Source organism: Spermophilus citellus (genome assembly GCF_964194105.1).
Source record: "Spermophilus citellus genome assembly, chromosome: 10".
In the NCBI taxonomy this organism is placed as follows: Eukaryota; Metazoa; Chordata; class Mammalia; order Rodentia; family Sciuridae; genus Spermophilus; species Spermophilus citellus.
This window is the reverse complement of record NC_138197.1, coordinates 71108637-71135984: the sequence shown is the minus strand read 5'-3', so window position 1 is coordinate 71135984 and position 27348 is coordinate 71108637. Positions and strand designations below refer to the sequence as shown.

Genomic DNA, 27348 nt, shown 5'->3' with positions numbered 1-27348 from the left:
ACCTGAAATTTCTTCTATGCTATTTGCACGCATATCCAAAAGGACAGTTCCATTGATGAGGCAGCTCCTTAGCTCAAAGAGACTGTGCAATGAGAGGGTTGCCACATAAGGCTTGCTCCAGCGCTCTCCCCCATCCTCAACATCTTCTTCAAACTTCAGCCACCTAAAAGCATTACAAATAACTAGATGCCAAAGACAGAAAGTGAAGAATTTTCAAAAGAGAAAAATATCTGAATAGTCATATTGAACATTGTAAAATCTGATCTATATTTTAGGGTACATTGTTTGGTGAAAAAAGCAATCTTTTTTATATAACAGTGCAATATTGACCATAGTTCAATTTTGTTCTTATTTAAAGAAAAATTTTAAAATACAATTATATACATGTATAAGATACCAAATATATTCTTTGTTATTCCTAAGGTAGTGGGATTATAGATAATTTTCATTTTCTTCTTTTTGCTTATCTTTATTTTCTTTCTATAATAAGCATGCATTACCTGAACAATTAAAAAAAGATCTAGTTTATATCTCTTGGACAAAACTACCAAATCATATTAATAAATCAATATTTTTCTTTTTTTAATCAGTGTTCTGTATGATCTTTAGTTCTATGTTCTATGTGACCTTTAGGAGTCTACAAAGACAGAATGGCAGGAGAATAATTGCCTTTTCACCTGATATCAGGTTGACTGTCCTGTTTAATACTCTCTATCCATAGAAAATGTCCATGATACAGCAGGTATCCAGGAATAGCTATTTCAATGAGAGCTGATGCTATATTTTGCTAGTTACCTACCTTGCCTCCCAAAGTTCAGGCATGCTGGCTTTGTATCATCTGTCAAGATCACTGGCCAGTTACTAGAGGAGCCTAGACATGACCCTGGTTAATCTGAGGACTCTTCTGGGACTTGAGTCTCAGACAAACAGAACCACTCTACAGCAACTCCAGGAAATCTAGTATTGGGCTAGTTATAATTTCAATGGTCTCTGTAAGATTAAATTGTCCCAGAGGAAATTAAAATCTCAAAAATTCTGGACTGTCAATGAATTAAAACCCAAATGACCCTATGGTTTACCCACATAAAAAGTCTGAACCTATGCTTGCTGTCTGCTCAGCCAGGTCACAACCAAGGTGGCCCTGTTCAACATCTTCTAAACAAGGCCTGAAGTATCAAGAGAGCCCATGAACTTACTCTGACCATCAAACAAATGGAGTAATCCCTGAAAGTTACATATGTATGTCACCAATCCCATGTTCAAGTTCACTAAGCAACAGGTATGACCAGAGACATCATAAAATGACCAATACTAAGATTCCTCATAGAAAACTCTGGAACATCAATCCTCATTGTCAGTTATCACTTCTCCCAAAAAGAAAAGGCAAGCAGGACTCTCATTTGCCTGCCCAAGCAGATCTTGATCCAGGTTATTTTAGGACTTTTTACCTGGCTGTCTCCTTCCATTCTGCATCTTCTCCCTCTTTCATACAGATCTCATCCAGCTCTGTGAATAGCTCATGAGGTACATGCTCCTCATCTTCCTCAGTGCCAAGAATGAATTGAACACGCTGAGATGGTGTGTCTATGAAATCAATCACAGGGAAAGGTCTGCATCTAGCCTCAAAACCAGAACAAAAATAGCATTCTGCCTTATCTAACAACTTCAGGAATGTATAGAAAAGGGTCCCTAGTACAGATCAGAAATTTTCCTTTATTTTCAGAGAAAAAGCTATTCTGTGGAAGTAGTTTCATGTGAGGGAAAATTTATGAACTAAGGCCGCTTACAGAAATCCCATAAAAACCTTAAAGTATGACAAATTTGGTCAAAAGGAATGGTTAACTCTCTAGCAAAGGATTTTACCTATTATTGTATAAACTAGGGAGGAGTTGCTAAACTGTTGAGTTTTCATGAAGATACTTTTGGTTCTTAGAGGATTTCCACTTGGAAGCAAGCTCTGAAAACTGTACCAAAGGTCTAATGAATCTAGTGCATCTGCTTCTGTCTCCCACATGCTCCTTGGCCTCACCAAGCCTTCTGGATACCCACCCTCCCTCCCCAAGTTATTACCGTGGGCTAGAGCTTCCAGGCCCTCCTCCCCCTGGCTGGCTCCTTTGCCCCGCCCTCGTCTTCGGTGCTTCTGGCCATGGGTGCGGTGGTGCCGATGGCTCTGCCGGCCCAGTGGCATCCGAACCCCCACATACAGAGTTCTGTGACCTGGAAAGAAGCAAAAGGTCTGTGGAATTAGTTCCTTTAGTAAAAGGAGCCTAGCATAGTTAAGAGCAAAAGAATAACAGAAAAAATTGCAGTTTTTTGATAACAAATAACAAAATTTCAAAGACTTCCAGGACTACAGATATAGAAATCTCAGAGATGAAGGTGTCGGGGCTGGGGATGTGGCTCAAGTGGTAGCGCGCTCGCCTGGCATGCGTGCGGCCCGGGTTCGATCCTCAGCACCACATACCAACAAAGATGTTGTGTCCGCCGAGAACTAAAAAAAATAAAATAAAATATTAAAAAAAAAAAAAAGAGATGAAGGTGTCTTCTTCTGTCTTGCATGTGGCTGCAAACCTTACAGGGATGTTAGGAAGATAAAAGAAATAATGTGCATTAGGGGTTGATGATATAACTCAGTGGTAGAATGCATGCTTAGAACTCCCCCACCCCTGTAAAAAAAGACACATGAATATGACTTGCAAACTGTAAAGGCCTATACAATTTAAGTTATTATTATTACAGTGATAATCTAACTTTTAAAAATGAAATACAATTTTCTTATGATGATTCTGGCAAGTCTTGGCAGGGAGGCAGTTTAGAAAAATGTTTAAGAGCACAATTAAGGCTCAAAAGAGCCTGCCTGGATCCAAGACTCCATTTCATTATTTGCTAGCCATGTCACCTTGAACTAGTTATCTAATCTCTCTGTGATTCATCTTTTAGAAGAAATACTAAAAGCTTACTATTTAGACTCATAAGCTTGTCATAAGTAGTAAATAAGATAATGCATATAAAATGCTTAATGTAATATCGAAATACATCAGCCAATACATTCTAGGATAGTCTTGCATTTTTTTTCTTGAATTGTAGAATACACAATCTAAAATAGTAGTAAAAGACTAGTTATAAATCATAAGGAGCATGATGCTGGGTTTAAAGAGAAATATTAAATATTGTACAAAGAGTGAGGAACATGAGAAAATAAGTGATCCAATAACATTCCACTCTAGTTCCTCCCTACTTCCTCATTCCTTCAATAAGCCTGTTTTTTGTTTTGATTCTCCTACTGACTTCATCAGCCTTCCTGCCAAACCTGAGCTCAGAATCACTAGCTACAGAGCTTCTCCCACCCCCAAAACACAGAGTCTTGGTCTTCCCCTTATTTCTACCTGATTTCTACAAATCTGAAACCTTATCCACATTCCCTCTGTCTGATCAGATGACTTTGCTTTATATTTTACCGAGAAGACTAAGGCCCTCTCATGTGAACTTTCTCCATCTCAGTCTGGCTCTTCTCTTTGTCAGGCTCTCAATCCATTGCTGCCCACTCCTCTGGAGTCCCTGTGCCTCAGCTATCCTCAGCCTCTCCTTTCTATCCATCCCTTCCACAGGTTTCTGACAATCTTTTTTTGTTTGTTTGTTTGTTTGTTTCTGATTTTGTCAGATACTATGAGTTTATTTTTGTTTATCCGATTTAATTTTTTTTTGCTTTCTTTTTTTTAAATTTTTTTTGGTTGCTCAAAACATTACAGTGATCTTGACATATCATATTTCATACATTTGATTCAAGTGGGGTATGAATTCTTATTTTTACCATGTGTACAGATTGCAGGATCACTTTGGTTATACGTCCACGTTTATATATACTGCCATACTAGTGTCTGTTGTATTCTGCTGCTTTTCCTATCCCCTTCCTATCCCCCCTCCCCTCCCCGATCTTAAAAGGAAACCTTCCTAATGCTGTACTTCTCCCAAATTTCCACTTTTCCTTCCTTTTCCATCAAACCATTTTCAAGAACACACCGACCTAACTCTTTCCTCACCAATTCCTTGTTCCATGAAAGTTGTTCCTTGTTCCATAGAAGTTAACAAAGCAGGGGGCCTCCTTCCTGCCTCTCATACTAATTTAACTTACAAACTAATCCTCCTGGTCACATCTCTGATCACAGCTCATCTTTTTGAATTCACGATTCTTCATGATGAATCCTCAGCCTCCTTTCTAGTATTTTCTTCTGTAGGACAAGTTATACATTCAATGTGAAAAAAGAAGACCTCCAAGAGATCAGCTCAAGAGACATAAAAGGCAAATCCTCCATGCTTATACAGAACAAATATTCTGGGGGAAAAAAATCTAGAGATATACATCTTCTGCCCCTCTCCCAGTAACAGAGCGGCCTGTTTTCTCTCCATCTTCTCATGGCCTTGGCCGCTGCGTGCACTACCCCCTCATACAGTTCTTCTCTACCTGAACCAAATTGTTATTCTACAAATGTGCCAATGCTTTCTGGGCACTGAGTTGGTTCTCTCATCCAAGATTCATTGCAAATGCACCTTCCTTCTTAGTATTATTTCTGATTTCCCTGATCAGATGTGCTGCCTCCTTTCTCTAAATACTCAGATCCCTTGGTTAGCACTTTTCTTATACACTTATTTTCTGCCTTGCATTAAAGTCTAGCAGGTGTCTTATCTCCTCACTATTCATCTGCAAGCTCCTCAAGGTCCTAGGTCAGACTCTCAGAATCCCTAGCACAGGGTCTTATACATTGTCAGTGCTCCACAAACATACAGCAAATGGAATGTCTTCTAAGGGTCTCCCCTAGGAGTATAAACCCTTAGGACTCCCTCAGGACTATACCATCTGACCTAAGAGGGTCTCTGATCTGAAAGATGCTACAAAAGGAACCTGTAACTAAAGTAAGTGTATTTAGGGTAGATGAAGCACTAACCAGAGCATGGGGGAATTGAGAAGATCCTTAGCAACCTGAGAATAGAAAGCTTAATCAGGAAGACTTCCCAGAAAAGCAGACTTTAGGAGAAGAGTTGCCAACTATACATCTTTTCCCAGTAGTGGAATTTCCTAAAACTGCACTCAGCTTCCTTGATAGCATGCCCCTCTTCCAAGTGGTGATAAAGTGTCTTGGGTACTGCTCTAATATCCCTTTGTCTATTTCCCTCTCCTTTCTTTGTCTTTCCTATTTTCTAAATTCCAAAGTGATAAAGAAAAATTGAACAGAAACAATGAGGACTAAATGAGAAATGGTCAGAGACTTGTTAGACTGTAGAGAGGCAGGAGGATAAAATGTTTAGCATCTGATGGAACTGCACCTTTATCCTCCTCCAGTATAAGAATAGTCTTAGGTTGCCTCATACGCATCTCAGCGCATTTTTGACTGACAGATCTCTAAATATAATGTGGCCATTTTACAACTTCATAGAAAGAGAAAAAGAGAGTCAGGAATGTTGGCACACAACTGCAATACCAGCTACTCAGGAGGTTTAAGATAATAGAATCACAAGTTCAAGGCCAACCTCAGTAACTTAGTAAGACCCTGTCTCAAAATAAACAAATAAAAAGGCTGGGGATGTAGATCATCGATGGAGCACCCCTGGATTCAACCCCTGTACCACAAAGAGAAAAATATAGAGCCAAAGGAGATCAGCTGCTAAGAATCTGGATTCTAGACCTCTGACATTATAAAATATAAAGGGTATAAAATATGAAAATGATTAAGTTGAAGATCATCTGTTAATTAATAATATTCCACTATAGTATACCAATGAAGTCCTTATGATACACCACTGAGATCAATCCAGGTAACATTAACAGGAGACTAGAGTCATCTAATCCTGTCCCAAAGGCGGGGGATACAATTGTGAATGGCACAGTCTTCAGGATGTATTTCTAGTTGAGGGAGACAGACATCACAAAAATAAAAAGGTGTTATTTCAAATATTAATAATTAAAAATCAAAGGTAAAGTACCAAAGTGTCTGTAATAGGGGGTAGAATGGAGAAGAAATACTATTTATTTATTATTGGTATTAGTGATTGAACCAAAGGAAGCTTTACCACTAAGCTATATCCACAGTTCTTTTTTTTTTTTTTTTATTTTGAGATAGGGTCTCACTAAGTTGCTTAGGGCCTTGCTAAGTTAACCAGGCTGGCCTAGAACTTGAAATCCTCCTGCCTCAGCCTCCTGAGAAACTGGGATAACAGGCATGTTCAACAATGCCTGACAAGAAGCAAGACCTTAGCTAAGATGATTAGAGGGAAAGTCATGATAACGAGATAGTAAGGCCAAAAGAAAACTTGGGAGAGGATTATTTTAGGGAAAGGGAAGATCAAGTGCACATGCCCTAAGCTAGAATGTGCAGGGCTGATTCCAAGGCAAAATGACATCCAGTAATGTCAGAGCAAGGTAGAAAAAGGAAGGAAAGGATTTCAAAGAGGACAGAAAGACTGGCAGGAGCAGATTATAAATCCATAGGCCATGAAAAACATAATTAGATCCCAGAGAACCACTTCAAATGACCCTTAAATTGGTGATGTTGGTGTTGAAAAGTTTGGCACGTGTAGATACAGCTGGACTTGGGAAAAGAACCACCTCACTGAGGGATGAAATTCAGTCTTTCATTTCACCCACCTCAACCATGGGCTTCCTCTTTCCTCAAAATGCCCCCAAAAGTCAGGCTATGACCCCCACTTCTCATTGAGCACATTCCAAATACTTCCACTAGGCTTACCCTGGAATGTTGCTAGTATTATTTAATGTTAATTATATTCTAAAGAGAAATTGAGAAGGCAGTGATTAGGTATTAGAATCAATGTTATTAGATCTCATTTTGTTTGTTAATTAGCTCACTGTAACTATTAGTAAAAACAAAAAGAGTAGATCTCCTTATTGACTTCCTACATCTTGTCCAGATGATGGTGAGTCCAGATTCTAATATTCAATTTCTAGGAAAGGTTCAGGCCAGATCACTCTTTAGAGATAACACAATGGTTCAATTGTTCTAACTATCTCTATTTATCTCTTCAGAGAAGGATCACAGAAGGCACTCAGTAAATGTTTGCTGACTAATTCATATATGGCTTTGCTTGATATCTAAATTCCCACTCTGTGAGTCTGAGTATAATGGGAGCAAGTTTCTGGAGCAACTAAGACAAAAATCTTGAGAAAGGAAGACATTCTGCCTATCTCTAGAAAACTTTTAGAGAGATGGGCAGAAATGAAAACAAGCTCAACAGGGGTCACAGCTAAGAAGGACCAACTGGTTGTTGGAAAATTAGATATCAGTTTCTAGGCTGGGGATTCTGAAGTAGGAATTTGTATTTTCTGAATGAAATTTAGCAGAAAAGATGACAAATACATATTAGGAAGAAATATAGCACTAATAAAGTTCAGTCCATCTAACTGGATTCTGGCAGTCCTTTACCAAACTAATCCTGTGGCCACTTCATTGGTCATTCAATTACTCTTTTACCCACAGTCTTTTCCCTTTCATCTTCCTACCAACTTACAAAAAAAACATTTCTTCCCATCTAATTCCTCATTCTTTTTTACTACTCAGTATCAAAACTAGTCTATTGTGGCTATCTGTGTGCAAAAATAGTATTCCAATTGAGCAAAACTTATGAGAAAGATGTAACATTAGTGTGTATTTTTTAAAATAAGTATTTATCCACATATATAGAACAAGCATTATTAAGCTGGCACTGAATCTTGTGGAGCAGGATAGAAACCATAGGTATTACCATGTGACCAATATATAATGCAGTACACTAACACTGTTTACCCCACATTCACAGAGAACCATTAGCATATACTAAAGGATGTTCTGCTCCTCTGGGTTGAGAGGTTGACTCAAAATCACAGGGGGAAACCTATGTGTAGAACAGATGTAAGCCTTTTTTTAAAAAGTAATAATTGTGATCAAATAGCTCTTACATCTGCTAAAACTTACAAAGTCATTAAACTTGTTCCAGGATTTATAAATCTAGTATTTAATAAAAAAATAATGACCTGCCAAAAAAATGGAAAAAACATTCCTCTAACTAAAGCAACTGCCCTGTTTTCCCCTGGGACTATAAAGCATATCATGGAATATTTCTCTTCTTGCATTTACCTCTGAAACTCTGTTCTACTGTTTGCTTTTGAATATATATATATATAATATATATATGTGTGTGTGTGTGTGTGTGTGTGTGTGTGTGTGGTATATAATACATGCATACATTATACACACACACACATATGGCAACATTATGATATAGTATAACTTCTCTTACTGATAGAATTAGTTGGTGCAAGAAGACCCACAGAAATTGTTCTGAAAATGGGGTTAGGGGAATGGTTTATATCATGTAGGTAGCAGGTGTTGAATAAAGGGACAGGAAGATCTGTAACTTTCTCTGCAGCCAGAACTTTGTATCATAGCATGTGTATTATTATTTTTTATTTGTTTTACTTAGTTACACATGACAGTACAATGATCTTGACATATCATACATTTGAATCAGATGGGATATAATTTCTCATTTTTCTGAGTGTACAGGTTGCAGAATTACATTGATCATGCAGTCATGTATTTACCCACAGCAATAATAATGTCTATTTTATTCTGCTGTCCTTATTGATATTGAGTCACAACACAACTTATTTCTGTCTTCCATCAAACAAGGACTGATTTTATTCCATCTCTTCAAGAGACACCACCACCCTGAGTTTAGCCTTACTGAATCTGAAGAATGCACTCAGTAGTGAGCCAAGGGTGGCCCCCACAGTATGGCCAATCCTACAGCAAATCCCAACTCCCTCTCTTTTTCAGAGCTTCTCTCAAACCATATCAAGCCTAGGGAGTGGGTATCATTTGTCCTCTATTTGCCTGTAGTGCTTTTTCAAAAAAAAAAAAAATGCTTTCATAGAAAAGATCCTAGCTTTCAGAAAGGTCTATGCATAAAGGACCATTTCCCAATACACTACCCTCATATGCGGCCTTCTTTACAGCAAAATAGAGCATTGTAGAAGGAACAGATGATGTCATCTGGAGATGCTATTCCTGCTGCCAATTACTTAGCTGACTTCTGTGGATGAAGCCTAGTCCTCAGGATCTGAATGCCTGCCCAGGTTTATAATTCTATAATTCTATTCCCAAGTAGACAAAAGTATTCATAAATGCTTATCTCTTTTGCTAGAGGACAACTAAACAAATAGCAACATGTCCCCAAGGTGTAATAAGAAGGTAGAGAACAGGATTATCAGCAAAAAAGAGACAGGCACAACATTAAAATACCTACCTGACGGAGTAAAACTGAAATTGGATCTTTAATGCTGGATACTGTCCTCCCTTGCAGGCAGTGTGCCAAAATGAAAGAAGCAGGACTCTATCCAATGATATTAAGCTAGATGACCCTGTGCAGTTTTCCCAGATGTGAAACTTGGATAATGATACCTGCTTACAGTACTAAGAAAATGCAAAAGACAACTTGCATAAAGTGCTTAATCTGATGCCTAAAATTAAAGGGCATTCGATATTTGTAGTCTCTCGCTCCACACCCTTCCCCTATCTCTCCTACTTTCTCTCATTTGCTGAAACCCACAATGGCTTTTCATCTGTATGGTCAAAATAACTTGAAAAACTTGGCCTTGATATACCTGAACACCACTGACCACCATAGAGCTGCCCACATAAGTTCTCATGGCTGAGTCAGCCTTTATTATCTTCCCATCCAAAGGACAAGCTTTCTCTGAGGGTTGCACAACTTTGATGAAAAAACCATCATAGGAACAAGCAGTACAGAGAGAACATTTCACATGCTGTCTAAGGCATCAGAAAGTTGCTGTATCATAGCCTTCAGCTGTGCAGGGGATGCTGCAGATACTTCACAAAGACTTTTGGGCCAAATGTGACTTCTTAAGAAAGCTCTACTTATGGAATACGTAAAACAGATTCTTCTAAACAAAACTGAACATTACGATTCAGGAATCATGGCTAGATGTGAGTATGATTGCCAAAGTTCCAACTAGGCTCTGTGGAAAAAAGAAAAGCATTAGGACATCGCGACGGTCATGTGTGGGGAGCTGGAGAGGAGAGAAGAGAAAGGAAGAAGAATCCTAATAAAGTAAATTAGAGCCAGTGAGCAAAAGTGCCTTTTTCTTCCTTCTGAGTCAGTTGGGGTTTAATTTTTTATATACTTTTTATTGTCAATGGACCTTTATTTTATTTATTTTTATGTGGTGCTGAGAATCGAACCCAGTGCCTCACACATGCTAGGCAAGCATTCTACCACTGAACCACAACCCCAGCCCCATCAGTTGGGTTTTTCAACTTAGGTTTTTATATAACTTTGAGCTATGAACTCCTAGAGAGTATGTCACAGGTATGTTCCTGTTTTCCCTTTTCTTGTTTATGTGAAATATCAAGTAGAAATGGGTATAGTTAGAATAGGAAAAGAAAATATTGTGAATGGGGTTTTAAAAAAAAGAGGGTTTTATAGCCAAATTGAGTTTTAAAAACTATTTGTATTTTATTTTCTTTTAAAAATTTCTATATACTCATACTTTCAGGAACTTGTCAAGAATCAATTAATTGAACTCTGAACTGAGTACTTCACATTCTCAAGGAATAGATTATTTATTAGTATTTAGATTGAACCTTACAGCGCTTAAGACACTGTATCATATGCTGTTAATTCCTAAGGATATCCCTGTCCAGGTGGGATGGGCATTATTAGCTATGCTTTTATTTAACAGATGAGTACATTGAGGCTAAAATAAATTAAGTGATTTTTCCTCAGGGTCTTATAGCATGAAAAATAGTTAGTACTCAAATCTAGGTCTCCTGAGGGAAATCCAGGTCTGTTCTTCCTGCATCAGGCTTCCTCTTGCCAATTTCCCTTATTAAACAAGAGCAGCAGCTCTTACCTTCCAGTTCTTCTTTCTCATAGTGAATGTTGAGAATTGTACTGGTCCCACCCTGATCTACAACAGCTTCTTCATCTGGTCTCTGTTGAAACACAAATACAAAAAACAGTCATAGTACTACACATATATTCATTCAAACACTTAAGTATCTTGAGCCCAGACCCTTTTGAGATACATGAATGGGGAGCTTGTGGTTTACATAAATATTTAAATTTGAACTTCACAGTAGTTTTGAGATGCAAATATGGCAGCCACTCTTTTTCTCAGTTTATAAATAAGCATCCTGAGACTCAGAGAACACTAAATAATTTTGACTGAAGGTCATGAATATGATAAAAGGTAGAGCTAGAACTGAGCCCAGGTCTTGTGACTGCAGATGTGGTGTCTTTTCCACCACTCTATTCCACCTATGCATCTATATAATGATTTGGCATTTGCAAATGCTGTCAAGCATATTGTCTCTTTTGGTGCAAACTGGTCTCCTTGACCTTTCTGCAACATTTGAATGTTTGCTACACTGTCCTTGAAATTCTCCTCCTTGCTCCTGATCAGGCTTTCTCTGTCTCATCTAAAGGCTCATCTTCTTCTTCCTCTAACCTTAATTTCCAAGGAAGAGCTCTCCATATATATATGGACACAATATATATATGGAGTTGTGGTTGGACACAATACCTTTTATTTTATTTATTTATTTTCATGTGGTGCTGTGGATTGAACCCAGGGCCTCGCACATGCTAGGTAATGCTCTACCGCTGAGCCACAATCCCAGCCCCTCCTTTTTATTGACTGTACTGGGGATTGAACCTAGGTGTGCTCTGCCAATGAGCTATATACTCCCAGCTCTTTTTATTTATTTATTTTTTTAAATTTTGAGATAGGGTCTTGCTAAGTTGCCCAAGCTGGCCCCAAACTTTCAATCATCCTGCCTCCACTTCCCAAGATGATGGGATTACAGGCATAAGTCACTATCTTCTGCTCTAAGGAAGAGTTCTTTTCTCTTTGTTTCTCTTCCTTGAGTTTTACAATTTCAACCACAGCCTTAAATTGTGTTGCTCAGGACTTGATGAGGCACTGGGATGCTGCAATTCAAAATCCATGTATCTAAAAGCAAACAAACCTTCCTTTCAAAAGTAGTATCCTTGTGGGGACTGGGGTTGTGGCTCAGCGGTCAAGCGCTCGCCTAGCATGTGCCAGGTGCTGGGTTCAATCCTCAGCACCACATAAAAAAATAAATAATATAAAGGTATTGTGTCCAACTACAGCTAAAAAATTTTTTTTTAAAAAAGTAGTACCCTTGGGATGGGGATATGGCTCAGTGATAAAGTACTTGTTTGGCATACACGAGGCACTGGGTTCAATCCCCAGTATTACAAATGAAATTTTTTTAAAAAAAGATAAAATACAAAAGTAGTACCCTGTCATGATTTATTTATTCCTACCCATGGTACCATCATTTCTTAGTTCTTGTTAAAAATTTCAAACTTATTTATTCATCCATTCTACATGTATTTAGAGTCTACCATATGCCTTCAGAGAATTAGTTCCCCTTTATTATCAAGTCCCTATTTGCAATTTTTCTCAAATTTTCTCTCATTTCTCATTCATTCTACCCTACATTCTTTAGTCCTTTAGATCATAGAAAGAGTTTTTTTGAGGGGTGCTGGAATCACACCCACCTTCTTCTCTGAGGGCTATTTTCTCTGCCTGGAATTACCATTCCTACCATTCTCTCCCGGTTGTTCCCACCCCACCATGGGCAGCTAATACATAATCATCATCTATTAGATCTCATCATATATACACTTCCTTGGAAGATGTCCTTATCTCATCCCCACTTCTAAACTAAGGTCTCCCCATCTATATGTCCTCATAGTATACCACAATTCTCTTTAGTAATGAAATGTTTCTTTTTGCTCCTATAGGGAGGAACTATCTTCCTCAACATTGTATTCCAGCATGTAACACAGCTTTTTCACATAGTAGGTGTTCAATAAATCTTTGTTAAAAAAATAAAATAGCATCTACCTTATTAAATCCTGAATTGCTTCCAAAAAACTCTTAACTGATATGGCAACCAATCTATTTTCCTTCTCAAATCTGTGATTTGGCCAGGCTGACTGATCCCAAGGGCGCTGTGCATATTCCCACCTTCATACCTTTGCTCAAACTGTATGGGATCTGGTTATCTAATATGCCCTTACTCTAAAATTTTTAGCACACTAGTCCTCACCTTTCTTCCAGATCTTGTTCAAATTTCCAGATTACTATTCCAATGTTACTATTTTGTACATGTTCCCCAAAAGGGGGATTCAATCCAAGGCTTTTCATGTGCTAGGCAAACACTCTACCACTGAGGTACACTTCAGTCTTTTAAAAATTTTTTTCAGTACTAGGGATTTTTATCATTTATTTGAGACAGGGTCTCACTAAGTTGCCCAGGCTGGCCTCAAACTTGCAATCCTCCTACTTTAGCCTCCTAAGACACTGGGATTACTTACAGGCATTGGCTACCATACCTGGCTATTCTTAAATGTTTTTAAGTTAATATGTTTATTTATTTTTAGCTCTATCCCTTCAAAAAGTCTAGCACATATGATGAGCTAGTAATGAGTATCATTAGCACCTGGACTGTGGTCTCTTAAAATACAATTTTCTACTAAAAGGAATCAGAGCTCCTTGGATAAATGGCTGGTCACAGTTCTGAGTCAGGAAATGACTTTAGATGGTCTAAAACATCTTGTCATAATAAATATTTTTAAAAAGCACTCAAAGACTACCTGGGGTCATGTCAAAAGAACTGTGAAGCCAATTTAAAGAGAACCCTTGTCAAATACTGGAAAAATTGAACATCAAGGGGCTGGGGTTTTGGCTCAGCGGTAGAGTGCTAGCTAACCACGGTGCTGGGTTCGATCCTCAGTACCACATAAAAATATATAGATAAAATAAAGGTATTGTGTCCAACTACAACTAAAAATATTTTTAAAAGAATTGAACATCAATAGCCACAGATTAAATATATCAAATATGTTAAGATCCATGAGTTTATAATGTCACTTTAAAAATTAAACAAAGGGCTCAGGATATAGCTCAGCAGTAGAGCATTTGCCTACCTCATGCAAAGCCATAGGTTTAACCCCTGCACATGTGTGCACACAAAAGGATCATTTATCTGGGATTTTCTACATAAATTATACCATACCATAGATGAAAAAGTCAATAAGTGAAAAAGGAATGATTTAAAATAGATAGATAGATAGATATAGATATAAATATTTTGATATAACATCACCATTTTGCAATCTCTAATGACCTACATAGATTTTTCAATGGCTGCTAATGTCTCAAGAGAGAAAATCCATGACATAATCTTAAGTTATTGTCCGTGAATCTGATTAATCCTCTAAATTCAAATATCAACTTACTGAAAATACTATAAAACAGAGTTCCATGGAAAACAACACTATAGGAACACAACCAACCAACCAGTAGGAATGAGTATCATTAGTACCTAAATTATATATCTACTTTTTCAAATTGAACCCAGAAGCACTCTACCACTGAGCAATATCCCAGTTCTTTTTAAATTTTTTAAATTATGAGATAGGTTCTCACTGAATTGTGCAGGCTGGACTTGAACTTGAGATCCTCCCGCCTCAGTTTTATGAGGCATTATAGGTGTGAGTCACCATGCCTGGCTTAGACTGCAGTCTCTTAAAATACCATTCTCTACTAAAAGGAATCAGTTTTAAAAGAAACAATTAAAAGAAGCAATGAACCAATTGCTATGTGTAGGCTTTATGTGGATCCTGATTCAAACAACTAACTAAAAGCTTTCTAAAAAATATCTACATAGGGCTGGGGATGTGGTTCAGTGATAGAACACTTACCTAGCATGCAGAAGACCTGGGTTTGATCTCCAGCACCACACACACACACACACAAATTATCTACATACTTATTAGGATGGCCAAAATCCAGGATGCCAAATGTTGAAGAGAATGTAAAACAATAAGAACTCTCATTTATTGCTGATGGAAGAGCAAAATGCTCTTAAAAAACTAAAGATATTCTTACTATATGATTTAGCAATTGTGCTGCTTGGTATTTACTCAAAATAATCAAAAACCTATGTCCACACAAACACCTGAACACAGTTTTTATTCATAATTGTGAAAACTTAGAAGTAACTGAGATGTCCCTTCAATAGGTGAACAATAAATAAACTATGGTATATCTAAATAATGGAATATTATTCAGTACTAAAAGAAAATGAACCATTAAGCCATAAAAAGATGTAGAGGAACCTTAAATGTATATTACTAAGAAACCAATTGAAAAAAAGGTTATATACTGTATAATTCCAACTATATAACATTGTGGAAGAGGAAAAATAATGTAGACAATAAAAAGATCAATGGTCACCAGGTAGATTAGAGGGGAGGGAGGGATAAATAGGTAAACACAGATTTTTAGGGAATGAAAATGCTGTGTATGATACTATAATGGTAGATAAATGTCATTATACATTTATCCTTTCAGAGATATATACCGGGAAAAAAAAGAGATATATACTGAAATATTTTCAGATGAACAGAAAATTTATACATGTAAAATAACTTATTTAGAAATATTAATTTTATAAATTTTATAAAAATAATATTCAAAATATCCAGATAAATCTTTAACTTCAATGTCTTCTTCAACACTATAGGTGATTTGATTTAATTAACACAATTTTTTGCATATTAGTTTTAGTTCCAGCTTAGTGGTAAAGACTCTTGTATACTGTTTTTCTGAGCATGTAGAAAGCCCTGCATTTTGTTTTTTGTTTGTTTGTTTATGGTATTAGTGATTGAACTCAGGGTTTTACACATGCTAGGTAAGGCTCTATCACTGAGCTAAATCCCTAGCCCCTGAGGAATAATTTTTAAGTGGAAATAAACTTGGCTTTATTTTGGACTTATTATTGGCTCACCTAGCTTATCTTTTAGATCATGAATTCCCTGACTGCAGCATAATGTTTTTGTTTCTATAATGTGTTTTTCATCTTCTATTCTCTCAAAATCCAATATAATAGTTTACCACTGTAAGTAGCCTATGCACCTATTTAAATTCCAGGAGGGTGGTTACTGTGTCTTATGTTCACCTAGCAGCCAGTACAATGCCCAGCACATGGTAAATATCCAATAAATTTCAACAAATGAGTATTTATTAGTTTTATGAATACTTTATTTGATATCATATATTTTCTCATAAACCAAGTATATGAATAAAAATATTATAAAATGAATAATTATTATGGTTTCCCACTGTTTTTAATATTCAAAGGGCAGGGATAAATTAATTCAGATATTTGGTATATCCACAAACAGCTGACATAGTTGGAATCTGGAGGGAGGAAGGGAAGAAATGATCAATTTCTTAACTCCAAGACTATAAAATCAAAATATGAAGAGTAAGGTTAATCATCTGAAAATCTGAATTGGAAAACTACGTGTTTTTTGTTAGTTTTCTTAATTTAGGTTGATTGACCACAGTCTAAATTCACTGAATAAATTGTTCATCCCCTTTCTTTGTCTTGCCAAAGAAAAGAGAGCCACTTTCAGTGACAATTAGCCAAAGTATTTAGGTTGAATGTGAATGTGTGAATCATGGTTAAATAAACCAAATATTTAAAAATAAAAATAATTATATGGCACTCATAGAAATTTAAACAACTAAATGGTATTTGATTATATTAAGGAATTATCATTACTTTTGAAAGTATGGTAATAATCTTGTGTTACAAACTTTTACTGATGAAATGATATGATATATTTGGAGAATAGATGAAGACATAGATGAAACAAGATGGTGTGCTCATTGCTGAAGCCAAATCATGAGTACATGATGATTCATTATGCAAATCTCTCTACTTTGATATATGCTTGAGATGTTTGGTAAATTTCAAGCATATCCAAAGTTTGAAATCATTAAAAATGAAAAGAAAGAAACATTGGGTCTCTTTGGTTTATGCTTGCTGAAGATTTCTCACCAGTTGGCTACTATTTCCTCTGACATCATCACTATTTATGGCAAAGTATATTTCTCAACCTGGGGTCCTTAAGTTTCTAGGGTACCTATGAATGGGCTTCAGAGGATCTGTAGTGACATGCGAGAGTGTGAATTTTGTGGGGTAGAGGTTCCATAACTTTCATCAGATTTTCAAAGGGGCTTGTTACTCAGAAAAGATTAAAATCATGAGAATCACACTAAATATGTTTAGGAGAAAAAGGATACAAAGGACAGAGGGAAACAGAAAGGAGAGTTAAATAGAGAAAAAGCCCAATTTCTAAGTATTCTTTTTTGTGCTTCCTCCTAGTTCACTGACAATGACGTAAACCTGAGGGTGCCTACCTCAAGGACTAGATAAAATAAAAAGAACTAAGAGGGTTAAATACACATTAAGACACTAAAATTACAAGCATTCTTATAAGTCTTGAAAAATGAATGAATTATAGCTGAGTAGCAGACAGTTACTTAGTGGCTGAGTAGCAGAAAGATTCTAACTTCCAGTAATGAAAAAATTAAAAGGCAGGGACAGTGCCAAGTCTTATATGATGGTCCAAACTCCTGGAAGCAACCACAGAAGCTACAGGAGAGGAAGAAGTCATGGGCAGAGCCCACCTACAGCCGTTTTCCTGACACATTATCCCTGTAGCTCTACTCTGGACCTGTGATGGTGGACCTGTCCAATTGAATCCTGCCTCTGACTTTTTATCTCAAAGACCCCTTTCACTGTATTTTCCTCCTAAAGATCCAATGTTTTCAGACATTATATAACCTTTCCATTCTCAAAAACCTCATCCATACCCACACAAAGGGAAGAAAAGTTTTATTGACTTCTGATACATTAAACCATTTTAAAATCAGCAAATGTAAAGATGATTTCTAGGGTTTCTAGGCAAGCATTCTACCACTGAACTATATCCTCAGCACTACTTCCAGGGTTACAAATCAGCAAACCAAATTGGTCCAATTAGAATTAAGAAGAAATGTTTACTGAGCACTCACCATATGCCTAGCATTTTCTCTACAAGTATTACCTCACTTAATCCTTGAAACAGTTCTAAGTCACGGCTAAATAAGCTCTCATAAGGGCTGAGTGGGCTAGGAAGACTCAAGTCTGTCTTTCTTATTATGTGCTAATATTGTCAAAAGCAAAGAACCTAGTCATTTTAGAGAGTTCAGGATGCCGAATCATGGATTAATGCCCACAAAGAGAATAGTTCAAGATCCACATTAATACCTCATTAAATCCTTAGCACTCCAGAACCTCATATGCCAATTGTGCATTTGCTGACCAGAACTCCAATTATTTTCCATCTCCTTATTCATTTCCATTTTCTTCTTCATTCAGCAGAGCATCTGACTTCTGGCCCCTCATAGACCCTGTCCCTGATTCTAACTCAGATTACCAACTCAAATGCCCTCAGTTACTTCCTTACTAACTACAGACACCCAACAGCAAGGGAAAAGTTTCTGTGAGAACTTGTGCAGTTATTTCAGACCTCCTCTTCTCAGGGCCATGAGCTCCTAAATACCCATGAGCTTTCCATTCTGACTCTTCAGCAGCCTGTTAAGGAACTAAAATTCCAAAAAAAAAAAAAAAAAAATCACTCAGTGATTTTTTTTTTTCTTGAATCCCACTTGGACTCACTCTTATCTAGTATAGATGACTAGGTTAGTACATGATGATAGGGAGAATAATGACTCCCAAAGATATGTACATCCTAATCCCTGGATTTATGAATATGTTACCTTCCATGGGGAAGGAGAATTAAGATTGCAGTTAGGAATAAGATTGCTAATTACTTCACCTTACAATGAGAAGATCATGAATTATGTAAACTACAAAGTAATCTCAATGTAATCATAAGGATTCTTAAAAGTAGAAGAAGGAGACAGAAGAGTCGAACCAGAGAGGAAGATGGGACAACAAAATTAGGGTCTAAAAGATGAGGTTTCTGGCTTTGTAGATAGAGAAAGGGATGGAAGAAGGTAACTCTGAGCCAAAGAATGTGGACAGTTTCTAGAAAATGAAAAAGGCAAAGAAACAGATTTCCTCCTGGCACCTCCAGAAAGAAGCCCCGACAACGCCTTGATTTTAGTTCAATAAGACCTGTGTCAAGACTTCTGAACTACAGAACTGTAAAATGATAAATTTATATTGTTTAAGCCACTAAATTTGTGATAATTTGTCATGGCAACAATAGGAAAATGATACTCTATAAATATTATGACTTCCTAACTACCAAGACCAGAGTAAACTTGTTATTATTACCTTATGGGAAACAACCAACCACTCTATTATCTAAGATTTGTTACTGTAACCTAGCAGCAGATTTAGAACAAGCACGGTTGCTTTTCTTTGTCTTGATTACTACTGCCAAGGCAAACCTTAAAGCTAAGATGATTATCTAAAGATTTTGAAGGAAGTAAACTTACATTCTGAATTGTCCCCCAATTCTCTGCTCAAGTCTCTGCTTGGCAGGACAGACAACCAACATCTCTCTTGAAGCTTCCCAGCAGGGCTGGTAAAGAGAATGCCCAGACTCCCCAGTTCCCACATACCAATTCATCTGTGTTGGGAATGGGGGATGGGCATGAAATGCACACTGCAACGTGGTGTGAGGAGAAACTGCTATCTAGGTAAAGTTTTATTCAATAACATTGAGCAAATATTTACTAACTGCTTACCATCAACTGAGCATGACCCTCAGAAAAGTTGATATGCTCCCTACAGAGCCATTCATTCATTCACTCAGCAAATATTTACTAAGCGCCAACACTTACCAGGTGGCTTTCAGAAACTCCTGTCTGGGAATTTTTTCAGGTCCACCATAAGACCTGGATTGTGACTCTCTTTCCATTAGTCATGCATCTTAATACCATTTACCAGAGTTTGGTATTCTGAAGATATCTCCAAAATGTTCCATTCTGAGCAGCCCTAGCACACATAAAAGCCTTCATAATTGCCCCAAATCACTTGCTTTCCCCCTCCTCCACTTCCGTTCTCCCTAAACCTCCCTTCAATTCTGCAGCCTTCTTCTTTTAGCACTTCCTCAGATCTGGTCACTTCTGAAAGTGATGAGGAGGAGAAATGTGAAGCTACAAGATGCTCCCAGTTCCAGTCTAAAGAAAGGGCTTTCCCTAAAGCTGTCTGGTCATCTTCCTCTATTACTTACTCCTTATAAGAGCTCATCAACTCTTAAAGTTTCAATAACACAGATATTTCATCAAAATGAATAATGCAGACCTTAATTAACTCACCCTAAACTTCACCAACAGCCCCCTAACTGGCCTCCATCATTCCAGCCTCTCCCACTCTAATATAGCCTTTGTACACCTTGCCATCAGTATCTTTCCAAACATTTTTTATTTTATTTTATGGCAGTGCTGGGGATTCAACCCAGGGCCTAATGCACAGTAGGCAATCACTCTACCATTGAGCTATATCCCTAGCCCCCAGATACTTCTTAAGCACTCACTCAGAGCCAGGTACTGATCCGTATTTCGGACACAAGCTTCAGTAATGCACAGTAATTAAACACACATCCTTTGGAAAGAGGCAGCCCTGGTTTTGGCAGAACCACAAGCAGCTTCATCACTTATTAGAAATTACTTAACCTCTCTTGAGTTTCCTCATTTGAAAATTGGGAGTAAGGCCAAGTGAAGTGGCACATGATTATAATCCCAGCTATTCAAGGGCTGACAGGCAAGTTCAAGGCCAGCCTCAGCAACATAGGGAAACCCTGTCTCTAAATAAAAAAACATTAAAAGGGCTGGGGATGTAGCTCTACTAGCTCTCCTGAGTTCAATCCCCAGTTTTTAAAAAAAAGAATAAAAAGGGTTATTTTTATTCCTTTTTAAGGTTACAGAGAGAATTAAATGGAATAGTGGGACTGGAAGTGTAACTCAATGGTAAATGGTCAAATACTTGCCCAGCATGTGCAAGACCCTGGATTTTGTTCACCAATGTGGCAAAAAAGAAGGAAAAAGGAAATGGGATAGTGCATGGAAAACACCTAGCATGGTGCCTGGCACATGGCAAACACTCAATAAAATTAATTTATTAATTTTTATTTTTGCAGTACCAGGGATGCCCATGCTGCCCTTAAACTTGTAATTCTCCTACCTCAGCTTCTTGAATTGATGGGATTACAGGTGTGTGCCACCGCATCTAGCTATAGTCAGTAAAAATTAACTCAACAGCAAAAGCAAAGGGAGCTGTGTCAACTGGGCAGCAGAGATGAACATGTATGGTCATGTATATTCAAGTGGTTGTGAAAGGTGACAGAACTTGGTAAACTCTGTGGGTACAGAAAACTGTAATTCTGATAGAGTGAAATGGAACCAGACCTTAAAATACAAATAGAATTTCCTCAGTAGAGAGGAAGGGAAAGATTTTCCAGTTTGAACACTGAGCAAAGGAACAGCAGCAAAGAAGTGAGAGTGTTTGTGTAATCAATAATAGCTGTCTATTGCTCTATGCTATCCTGTCTAGACCATAAACTCTCCAAGGAGAGGTACCTTGGCTTTGGATACAGGAGAGTACAATTACTCAGCTACTCATGCAACCAAGCAGTAATTTTACTCCAAGCATTGTTCTAGTTGGTAAGATTTTTCTGCCTGGTCCTTACCCTCATGAAGCTTTTATTTGAAAAAATAATAAATAAGAATTCAAAACAAGAACATTTCAGATAAGTTGTATGTGGTAAGAAAATAAAAAAATGCACTGGGTGTAGTGGTGCATGTCTATAATCCCAGAAATTTAGGAGGCTGAGACAAGAAGATCAAAAGTTTGAAGCCACCTCCACAATTTAGCGAGGCCCTTAGCAACTCAGTACGATCCTGTCTCAAAATAAAAAATAAAAAGGGCTGGAGATGTAGCTCAGTGGTAAAGCACCCCTGGGTTCAATCCCCAGCAGAAAACAGAGAGAGAGAGAGAGAGAGAGAGAGAGAGAAAGAGAGAGATGTCATATGAAGGAGAGTGGCTAGTGATGAAGGTCAGGGAAAGCCACTCCAAGGAAATGAGATGTGAACTAAGTCATGAGGAGGCCTGGGTAGAAGAGTTTCCTAGGCAGAAGGAATGACAATAACAAAGCTCCTGAGGTTTGAAGGAGCTATCCATATTGAAAAAAAAAAAAAAAAAAACAGAAAGAAAGCCAGAGCAGGGGTGCAAGGTGAGAGAGTAGAAGAAAGGCAGTTCCCGGAGGGTGGGTAAGACCCTGACCATGATAAAGTTTGGTAAACCATGACAAAGGATTTGGACTTTATTCTAAAATGCACTAGGAAGCCACTGAAGGGTTTCAGGATAGGATAGGATGTGATTTGTTTTTAAAAACTCCCTCTGGGGATATAGCTCAGTGATATAGCATTTACCTACTAGTATGTGCAAGGTCCTGGGTTCAATCCCCAATATCTTGAGAAAAGAAAAAGAAATAAAAGTTCCCTCTTAACTGGCATGTGAAGAATGGACTGTAGAAGGGCAAGAAAGAAAACAGAGGGTACTGGTAGAAGGCTGGGGCAGTAGTTCACATCAGAGGTAACAGCACAAGGTTCTGATACACAGAAGTAATGTCTGGAACCTCTCTGTTTACAAGTCATAAAACTTGTACCTACTTTGCCAGGTCCATCCCCTGCACACAACCTAGTTAGCACACAGGAGGCTTAACTGGTAATTGTCAATTGGTTGACTGTTTCTCCCTGTAAGTCACCCCACTTCTTTTCCTCCTACTACACTCATTCTCTTTTCCTCACTGTATCTCATGTTCCCATTTGCCTAATGCTTAACTCTAGTCTTTATGGGGTCCTAATGTTCCCACTCTTTTCCATTTCCTCTGCTCATTCCACCACCTGTGAAAGTTTCACAAACTGTTGTAAAAGACATAATTATTACCTACCCGGCCCCAGAAACACTCAGGATTATCAGTTTCTCAGAACACTAACAGAAACCTGGTCTATTATGCTGTAAATACAACCTGCGCACATTCTGCATGTTAAAGACACTGTCTCCTCACATTCATTCCAGCCTGTTCTACCCACTGCAGCCAGAGAAATCTTCAATAGGAAAATCTGATCATGATCTCATTTTTTCTCTCTTGAGGCCTCTCTCCTGCCTAACCTTCCCCTTCCCCTCAAATTCCGCCAGTGGCATCTCCTTGTTCCTCAGATAAATACCAAGAGTCTCAACAGGGGTTATAACCCCAAAATATATCTTACACCATTCCCCTCATTGCTGCTTGTGGTTCTAACCACAATAGGCTTCTTTTAGTATATACCCCTTCTGCCACAGGACTTCATATATGCTGTTATCTTTGTCTCCAAGTCCCTTTGATCTCCCTCTTTCCTCAGATGATATTTACCCATCCTTTAGATCTTTATCTAAATTTTCTTCCATAGCAAAACTTCTCTAGTTTCAGATTGAGAATGAAACCATTATTTACACTCATGGGTCTGCCTATATTTTTTTCCAAAGCCTTTATCGCAGTTTATAATAATATGATCATTTGAGTGATTATTTGATTTAAAATGGTGATTTCTGCCAGGCATAGTGCACATCTGTTATCCTAGCAAGTTGGGAGCTAAAGCAGGAGGATTACAAGTTCAAGGCCAGTCTGGGCAACTGGGTGAGACCCTGCCTCAAAATAAAATTATAAAGGGCTGGAAACATAAATCAGTGGTAGAGCATTTGCCTAGCATGTGCAAGGTTCTGGGTTCAATCCCCATTACCATAAACACACACACACACACACACACACACACACACACACACACACAAAGAGAAAAGGTTACTTCATCCTGCTTCCCAACAGATAGTGGTAATCTCCAGGCAGGCAAGAGCATTGACTATTTTTGCTCAATATTGTATCCCAAACAGAGGTTGAATACATGTAGCAGGCCTCTAAAGGATTAGATATGGAAAGATTTTTCAAAATCTAGATATTGTTCCTTTTTTGACTGAAGAAAGAACGAATTATGGATCTTCTAGTAGCAAACTGTTACCAGGAGGAAAGGAAGAAATCAGTGTCTGATATCCATTTTGCTACAAACTCGAAATGTTTTCCTTTCCTCCTTTCAGAAACTATCCCTGAGTCACATCAAGATGGCACTTGTCTCTCCAACACTTGTTATCCTTCCTGAGATGGTCATCATCGTCTTCACAGACCTCCACTTGTCTTGACTTCCCTTACCCCTTGGAGCCTTCTCTCCAGAACAGTAACCATACCATCTGACTGCACAGGAAAGGAGGAGTGAGAACTCAATAAGCTGCCACTCACTGGATATCACACTATAAACACTTCACAAAGCCTCTTCACAAATGCACCTCATTTGATCCTCAAAACAACCATATATGAGGTAAGCAAAGCAAGTATCACCATTTCCATTTTAAGAAATCAAACAGGCCCAAGGAAGCAAGTAACTTACACAAGGTAACAAAACCTAGTCTAATGCTTCATTACATGAGCCATCCCACAGTTGTCATCAATTACTTAAACCTGATTTCCTCATTCCCTTTAACAAGTACCTGTTTCTGAATCCTCAACATTTCCTCAGCCCATGTTCTTCCCCTACCTAGAACTTGTCAAATGTCTGTGCAATGGGGTGGGATAATCACAAAGCCAGCCATACTAACAGGGACAGTTCTCAGCCTCCACAGCTTTTCTATGCTCTTCCTCTGAGCCACTGAGAAACCAAAAGCACCCAGAAACAAAAATACAAAGACCAGAGCAAGCTCCCTAGATACCCTTTCGTCCATGTTCCTCAGGACAATGAGAGGTCAGAAGGGGGCGTCTCCCACCCCGAAGACCCGAGAACAGAGGTCACCGCCCGCCAGCCGCCAGGGCTCCTCCGCTGTGCAAGGGATGCAGCAGAGATGGGCCGGCTCCCGGTTCGGCCCAAGGTCATCCTCTCAAGCAGCCACGGCGTGATCCCCAATCGCCCGGAGCGCCCCCTGCTGTCCCGAGCTGGCCTCCCCTTGTCCTTAGGGAGTGGCCCAGGGAGCCCGGGCTTGGGGGCAGAAGAAAGGAGGGTGGGCACAGGATGAGGAGGCTGAGCCCCAGCCCCGGGGAGGGGCTGGAGGCGGAGCCCTACCTGATAGCTCAGGACGCCGTCCGGCTCGTTACTCCCCGCCGGCATGGCGGAGCGGAATTGGGTCCTCCCAGTGGGTTCCAGGCAGAACGTCAGCAGCCCTCGCCCCCTGGTCGTGTGTGAGCTGATCACACGAGCGGCGACCCCTACCCTGGAGCCAAAGATCAACCATCAACCGCCTCCGCCTCCATAGCCACCGGCCCGCGAGGCAGCCGCCGCAGCCAATCAGCGAGCGACCAGTGCAGCCAATCAGGACTCAGAGCACCGGAGGACGCTGTCCGGCGGTACCCTGGGCTACCAGGAGGAGGAGGAGGAGGGAACTGGAGGAGCTGTCTGCTCCCGGGCCCGGTTGCCGTGGAAACCGCCTCCCTCCCTTCAGGGGCCTCTGGGCTTGAAGGTCCTTCCAACTGCTTGCTAGACATTGAAAATCTCTGCTTCTATTTGCAACTGCACCTGACTCTTGAAAACTGAGAAAGTGTCGGTTTTGTCTATTCTGATTATATTCTTTAAAAGTTGGATTTTAAATTCTGAGAAAATGAACCTCAGGATTACAGGAGGAAGTCATTGAGGATGATGGGAGGCAGCCTTCTAAAATCATTAATCCCTGAGCTAGTGGCCAAATTAAAAGCGTTAAAGAGTAGTAGGTAGGTAGTGAACAGGCCCGCTCCACAGGCTCTCTACATCTTAGGTCTTCTCCCCCTCAGGTCCGCTTCAAAAAGCAGAGTTGGGCTAAGGGATGATTGTTGAAGCAGTTTCACAAAAAGAGCCCTTCAGCTTTTCCAGGAAATGATCTAAGGCAAATTATCATTTAACAACAGAACTAATATCTATGACGAGATTAGAAAATCATGAAGAATTTATTCGGTTTGATTTGAGTTTAAAAGAAAAGGCTGGCTAAAATCCAACATAGTCTCTATCCCTAAGATGAAGAAAGGGGCCTTTTGTCTTAAAACACACTTATCATATCAGACTGTAGGTGAGTCCACATTATTAGGGAAAAAAATCATTGCAAATAATTCTCAGCCTCCAAAGAAGCTACTCTTGGGGAACATGTTAAGGTTCAGCATTTGCATACCATCCTTTACTGAAATTGATAACAAAGTTGGGGTTTACCATCCCCCCAAAAAACAACAGATTTCTCAACCCTGCATAAGCTCCTTGCCCTGTTTCTGAGTTTTAATGACTATATCCACACTCTCTGTCCATGTCTGCATAAAGCCTATGCCTTGAATCTTAATTCACATCCCATCTTCATCCCCCATTTTTGCCTATCAAAATCTTAACTGTCAGGCTGGGGTTGTGGCTCAGAGGTTAAAGCGCTTGCCTAGCATTTGTGAGGCATTGGGTTTGATCCTCAGCACCACATAAAAATAAAATAAAGATATTGTATCTACCTAAAACTAAAAAATAAATATTAAAAAGTCTTAACCATCCTTCGAAGTCAGTCCCAAAGGCCACTTCTTCCAAGAAACCTTCCTTTATGCTATTGTCCCTGACATCCTTAACAGATGTCAACTCTCCCTCTTCAGAATCCTCACTTCATATGTTTCTCATAGCAGTTACCATGCAGTGTTTATTTAAGTACATTATTTATATGTTGACTTTAGCTTATTACAATATCATAAGATTTTGATATTAATGATTATTTTTCTTATTCCTTTCTGTATATTCCACAGAGCCTTGAAGAATGCTGGATACATAGAAAGTGGTTAGTAAATATGCTGGGCACAGTGGACACCTGTAATCCCAGAGACTCAGGAGGAAGGGAGATAACAAGTTCCAGGAGCTTCTGCAATTTAGAGAGACCCTGTATCAAAATAAAAATTTAAAAAGACTGGGTATGTAGCTCAGTGGTAAAGAAACCCCCTGTTCAATCCCCAGTAAACCCCCCCAGAGAAAAAAGTCGTTATCAAATATATGTCCTTTTAATTCAATCTAATAAAAAATATATTGAATGTATACTATGTAGATATAGAACTAAAGATACAAAGAAATCTAAACTATATTTCCAAGTAGCTTAACAATCTAAGAGAAGACATGTTAATATAATGACAAGAAAATAGAACATAGAATAAGAACCATATGAATAACTGTCCTTCAAAGTTAAGTCAAAAAGCCATCTCTTCCAAGAAGCCTTCCTTCCAAGGATGGTGGATAAAGGAAAGATGTGCTTGGGGAACAAAGATTACAAAAACTTAGAAGATTATGAAAATTCAGAAATGTTCTTTGACTTGGAGTTCTTCAGAAAGGGACATGAGTTTGAGCTAAGTCTGAAAATATGGGTAAGATTTAAT

The 27348-nt window shown here is 38.6% G+C and overlaps 1 protein-coding gene across 1 annotated transcript in view; it reads right to left on the bottom strand.

Annotated features, from left to right (window-relative positions):
* SLC4A8 (solute carrier family 4 member 8) overlaps window positions 1-25228 on the bottom strand; it is a 71133-nt gene extending 45905 nt beyond the window's left edge. The window contains exons 1-5 of the mRNA XM_081311043.1: window positions 25058-25228; window positions 10922-11003; window positions 2071-2217; window positions 1449-1584; window positions 3-163 (exon numbers count right to left, since the gene is read on the bottom strand). Of these exons, the coding sequence (XP_081167169.1) occupies window positions 3-163; window positions 1449-1584; window positions 2071-2217; window positions 10922-11003; window positions 25058-25102 (571 nt within the window). The 5' untranslated portion in view covers window positions 25103-25228. The remainder of the gene's footprint in view (window positions 1-2; window positions 164-1448; window positions 1585-2070; window positions 2218-10921; window positions 11004-25057) is intronic.
* Between the last annotated feature and the right edge of the window lie 2120 nt (window positions 25229-27348).